The following is a 5,845-nucleotide window of genomic DNA, read 5'->3' as shown; positions in this document are numbered from 1 at the left end:
ACCACCCACACCAACCAGCACCAAAAATCCAGAGCATAACAGATGATTATTAATCATCGGAATATATTCCAGACCCCCGGCACTGACCAGAGCAAATGATCCTCCCGATGACGACGATCGGAGCAATCCCCAGAATCCCGGCACTATCACTGCACATGACTTTCCCCAATGATAATCATTAATTACCATCAGAAAGAAAAATCCTCTACATTAGTCAATGCAAAAATGTGGCAACGAGGGGGCCCAAGCCAGGGTCTCGTTGTGCCGGTCCCAAGCCCGGATAAATATAGAGGGTTGTGTCAGGAAGGGCATCCGACGTAAAATCTTGCCAAATCAAATATGCGAATCAGACCTACGAATTTACCGGATCGGTCGAGGCCCGGGTTAACAACGACCGCCATCGGTGCTGTTCACCGACAGGGTGCCGGTGGAAATTGGACTACTGTTGGTGGAAGAAGGAGAGGAGGAAGGCGGGTTCGTAGGGAGAGAGAGAAGAGGAAAGTCACTAGTGTTGGACTGAGAGTTGGGACTTTGAATGTTGGAACTATGACAGGAAAGGGTAGAGAGTTAGTGGACATGATGCAGAGGAGAAAGGTAGACATACTGTGTGTCCAGGAGACCAGGTGGAAAGGTAGCAAGGCTAGAAGTTTAGGAGCAGGGTTCAAGTTGTTCTATCATGGTGGAGATGGGAAGAGAAATGGAGTAGGAGTTATCCTAAAGGAGGAGTTTGTTAGGAGTGTTGTGGAGGTAAAAAGAGTGTCAGATAGAGTGATGAGTCTGAAGATAGAAATGGAGGGTGTCATGTTCAATGTTGTTAGTGGGTATGCCCCACAGGTAGGATGTGAGCTGGAAGAGAAGGAGAAGTTCTGGTTGGATCTTGATGAAGTGATGATGAGCATCCCTGGAAATGAGAGAGTTGTCATTGGTGCAGATTTCAATGGTCATGTTGGTGCAGGAAACCGAGGTGATGAGGAGGTGATGGGCAGGTTTGGTATCCAGGAGAGGAATGTAGAAGGACAGATGGTGGTTGATTTTGCAAAAAAGATGGAAATGGCGATAGTGAATACATTCTTTGAGAAGAGACAGGAACATAGAGTGACCTATAAGAGCGGAGGTAGAAGCACACAGATAGACTACATCTTGTGTAGACGGTGTAATCTGAAGGAGATCAGTGACTGTAAAGTAGTGGTTGGTGAGAGTGTTTCCAGACAGCACAGGATGGTGGTGTGTAGAATGACTCTGGTGGTGAAGAAGATGAAGAAAGAGAGGGCAAAGGCAGAGAAGAGGACAAACTGGTGGAAGCTGAAAAAAGAAGATTGTTGCATGACTTTTAAGAAACAGTTGAAACAGGCTCTGGGTGGTCAGGAGGTACTCCCAGATGACTGGATAACTACAGCTAATGTGATCAGGGAGACAGGTAGGAGTGTACTTGGTGTGTCATCAGGAAAGAGAGTTGATAAGGAGACTTGGTGGTGGAATGAGGAGGTGCAGGAGTGTATACGGAGTAAGAGACTAGCTAAGAAGAAGTGGGACACTGAGAGGACTGAGGAGAGTAGACAGGAGTACAGGGAGATGCAGCGTAAGGTGAAAGTAGAGGTGTCAAAGGCCAAACAAAGAGCTTATGATGACTTGTACGCTAGGTTGGGTAGTAAGGAGGGAGAGACTGACCTGTACAGACTAGCAAGGCAGAGAGATCGAGATGGGAAGGACATGCAGCAGGTTAGGGTGATCAAGGATAGGAATGGTAATGTGGTGACAGGTGTCAGTGGTGTAATGGAAAGATGGAAAGAATACTTTGAAGAGTTGATGAATGAAGAGAATGAGAGAGAACAAAGAGTAGAAGAGGTGACGGTTGTGGAGCAGGAAGTAAGAAAGATTAGTAAAGGTGAAGTGAGAGGGGCTTTGAAGAGGATGAAGAGTGGAAAGGCTCTTGGTCCTGATGATATACCTGTGGAGGTATGGAAGTGTCTAGGAGAGATGGCAGTGGAGTTTTTGACCGGGTTGTTCAACAGGATCTTAGGTGGTGAGAAGATGCCTGAGGAATGGAGGAGAAGTGTGATGGTGCCCATTTTTAAGAATAAGGGAGATGTGCAGAGTTGTGGTAACTACAGAGGAATAAAGCTGATGAGCCATACAATGAAGGTGTGGGAAAGAGTAGTGGAAGCCAGACTAAGAGCAGAAGTGAACATTTGTGAGCAGCAGTATGGTTTCATGCCAAGAAAGAGCACTACAGATGCAACATTTGCTTTGAGGATGTTGATAGAGAAGTACAGAGAAGGTCAGAGAGAGCTCCACTGTGTCTTTGTAGATCTGGAGAAAGCTTATGACAGAGTGCCCAGAGAGGAACTATGGTATTGTATGAGGAAGTCTGGAGTGACAGAGAAGTATGTCCGAGCAGTGCAGGACATGTATGAGGGCTGTAAGACAGTGGTGAGGTGTGCTGTAGGGGTGACAGAGGAGTTCAAGGTGGAGGTGGGATTACATCAGGGATCAGCTCTGAGCCCCTTCCTGTTTGCAATGGTGATGGACAGACTGACGGATGAGGTTAGACAGGAATCACCATGGACTATGATGTTTGCAGATGATATTGTGATTTGTAGTGAGAGCAGGGAACAGGTGGAGGTGGAGTTAGAGAGGTGGAGGTTTGCCCTGGAAAGGAGAGGAATGAAGGTTAGCCGCAGTAAGACAGAGTACATGTGTGTGAATGAGAGGAACCAGAGTGGAAGAGTGAGGTTACAGGGAGAAGAGATAAAGAAGGGGGAGGAGTTTAAGTATTTAGGGTCAACAGTACAGAGTAATGGAGAGTGTGGAAAAGAAGTGAAGAGGAGAGTGCAAGCAGGTTGGAATGGGTGGAGAAAAGTGTCAGGTGTGATGTGTGACAGAAGAGTTTCAGCACAAATGAAAGGAAAGGTGTACAAGACTGTGGTGAGACCAGCCATGTTGGTTGATTTAAGACATTTTGACTTGATGTTTCATTTCATGATGAAATCTTTCTGTGTTTCTGTTGTCCAGATTCAGTGACGATCATCTCTGGAGAAGCAACCATCTCCTGCTCTTCTTCAGACACTCCCCTCTTGGGCTTCAGTCTGGTTTGGAGGTTCAATCAGAGGGAGATAATAGTGACCAAGAACGAGGATGATGAGCACAGAGTGTCAGAGGAGTGGAAGCAGCATGTGAAGGATGTCTCAGAGTCAGGCAGACTCACACTGCAGCACTTATCTGCAGATCATGAGGGAACATACACATGTGAAGTCAGCAATGATGGAGACACCAGCATGGCTCAAATCTCTCTGAGATTACCTGAGGGAAAAGGTAAGAAACTAGATTGTCTGTCCAGACATACAATCATAAAATCTTTCAGAGCTCATCTAGTCTTTATGCTTATGTTTTACTTTGAAGCTTGCAGCAACATTTAGAATGAGAACATGAAAACATGAATGCTGAGTAAGAAATTACCAAAGACAGCAACGTTTATCTGTAGAAAAGATTTCTGTCAACTTTACTCTGAATATTTATTCATGTTTCAGTTTTAGAGAAAAAGTGTCATTCTCCTGAATTTGTTGTTTTCTGTTTCAGATGCTTCTCCTGGCATGGGCAGCACAGTGGCTGCAATTGTGATCTTTGCTACAATCTGCCTGATCATCTTCTGCATATTAAAACATTAAAGGTAAATTGCTCAAAATCTGCTGTTGTTTAGTTGTGGAGAAGTAGATCAGTGATTTAGAAAATCAAGTAGAGTTTTTAGAGTTAATGCATTCAAGACTGCTCTGTGTGAGGATGACATGAAGGTCAGTTGATGAGGAGCAACAAGAAGATGTCTGAGCATGTCTTTGATTCTACTAATCATTCATGAGTGTCATCTTCTGTTACAGCACGGAGAGGACAAAAACCATCAAACACAGAGTCAGTCCCGTAAGTCATATGTCCGTGCGGTGCCTTGCTCATAGGTTTCTGTTCAGTTTCTGTTCAAAGACAGTAGAACCTGAAATGCAGATCTAGCAGACTTTTAGGTGACAGAGGTCAGCTGAAGTTCTGGATCAAACATAGTTCTGTGGGTCTGCTTTCAACACTATCAGCTTCATGGCTGCAGTTTAGATTAATTTTTCCTAAATAGTCTTTAAGTTTCACAGCTGATGAAAAGATCTTCCAGAAAACAGACCTTGAATTGGAGCTGAGCTGCAACAATGCAGAGACAGATAGAAAGAAAGTGTCAAAGCAGAGCAGAATCTTAGCTAATGTTGATTAAATGGATTTGAAAAAAGTGGAAATATTGAGTCATGTTTGGATTGAAATTAAGAAATGTATTATTCCTGTTTCTGTTAAACTTCATGATCTTTGTTTTTCATGTCTCATGTGTTTTACCAACAGAATTTCTGCAGAAACCCTGGAGAAGAATGACAATTCCAAACTACAGAAATTTGGACATGATTGGAAAGAAGAAACTTAGCAAAATTCTTGCTAACTTCTGAAGCTTCTGCTTCATCGGTTGCCAAAAATTGAACCAACATTTCCATTATGGAGGAAAAGCTTAAGTTTTGGAGCAAAAATGCAACAATCAGGAGAAGAGTTTTTCTCACACGGGTCAGTGTCTACAGGTGGAAGAACATTCTTTGCTCCAGAAGCTCCTCCACCTGAACTAAAGAAAATTTTCTACAAAATAAAATCACTGACAGCTTATTGCTGTATGTTTATTATGTAAATAAATCATGTTATATGTGTTACAGTGAATCAGAATGAACCAATAAAGATGATCTCATCAAGTGACCTGTTTGATTCAGTGATTTTTTGTTTGTTTATATGGAAAGGAAGCTTGTCCTTCATCAACATCATTTGCAGAAAACAGAAAAATATATATTCCCTAAAGGTAAAATACAGTAGAGGAATACGAGTGTTAAAGTCCCACTCTGATAGTTTTTTTTAATCTAATTTCAAAATGTTCCCATTGGTCTTTTATTTATAATGACACAGTTTTTAGTTAAAATCCAAAAACCGGCATTGTTTTCTACGTCTGTCATGGCTCAACCAGTCATGCCCCCCCCCCCAAACACCAGAGGGAACCCTCTCCAGAGTACTGACTGCATTCACACTCACTTTCACACCTGGGGACAATTTAGAGTCACCAATTAACCTATGAAGCATGTTTTTGGATGGTGGGAGGAAGCCGGAGTCCCCGGTGAAAACCCACGCATGCACGGGGAGAACATGCAAACTCCACACAGAAAGGTCCCCAGTTGGTGATTCTGTTTTAGGTCTCCCAGCTGGGACTTGAATCAGGGACCTTCTTGTTGAGAGGCAGCCACTGAAGCAGGACAGCAGCTTTAAGGAGAGGACAGTCTTTCTCCATTCTTCTGGTGTTACGTCCCAGGATGTTTTCTTTTTCTTTCCCTTTTGTGCATGATCTCCAGCAGTGTGCAGGTACCAGACTACGATTGGAAGGAGGTGCTCCAGGAGTGTACCGGTGCCAGAATTGTGAGTTTCACAGAACGACCATCTCCTTCCTGGAGTATGTTATCAGTGCTCAAGGGGTGGCCATGGGTACAGCCCAGAGGAACGTTCTTGGGTCGACACCAACGACATCCTCGACCCCTCCCTAATCTCAGATTTCCATTCGACTCACCCAGGAAAACCTGCTCTTCAACGTCGTGGCCGTCCTCGACACCGTTGGACTTCTCGCTTCCGGAGCCCCTCGGGGGGGGGGGTTCCATCTCCAACCACCAGAGGGACCCCTCACCTGAGTTTTTACCAGCAATCTCCTCACCTGTTTCCTTCCTGCCATCATCAACAGCTGGTTCTCATCATGCTCATTATCTCTGTGTATTTAGTCACCTCCTGGACTCAGCTCATT

General features: G+C 44.2%; 1 protein-coding gene across 1 annotated transcript in view; it reads left to right on the top strand.

Moving 5' to 3' along the window:
* LOC112139074 (HERV-H LTR-associating protein 2) overlaps positions 1-4,760 on the top strand; it is a 10,615-nt gene extending 5,855 nt beyond the window's left edge. The window contains exons 3-6 of the mRNA XM_024261771.2: positions 3,013-3,312; positions 3,577-3,667; positions 3,873-3,912; positions 4,369-4,760. Coding sequence (XP_024117539.2) covers positions 3,013-3,312; positions 3,577-3,665 — 389 coding nt within the window. The 3' untranslated portion in view covers positions 3,666-3,667; positions 3,873-3,912; positions 4,369-4,760. The remainder of the gene's footprint in view (positions 1-3,012; positions 3,313-3,576; positions 3,668-3,872; positions 3,913-4,368) is intronic.
* Positions 4,761-5,845: the final 1,085 nt, after the last annotated feature.

This window comes from Oryzias melastigma, linkage group LG20, assembly GCF_002922805.2.
Source record: "Oryzias melastigma strain HK-1 linkage group LG20, ASM292280v2, whole genome shotgun sequence".
NCBI classification, from domain to species: domain Eukaryota; kingdom Metazoa; phylum Chordata; class Actinopteri; order Beloniformes; family Adrianichthyidae; genus Oryzias; species Oryzias melastigma.
The sequence above is the reverse complement of the archived record's forward strand: the minus strand, read 5'-3'. Positions and strand labels throughout refer to the sequence as shown.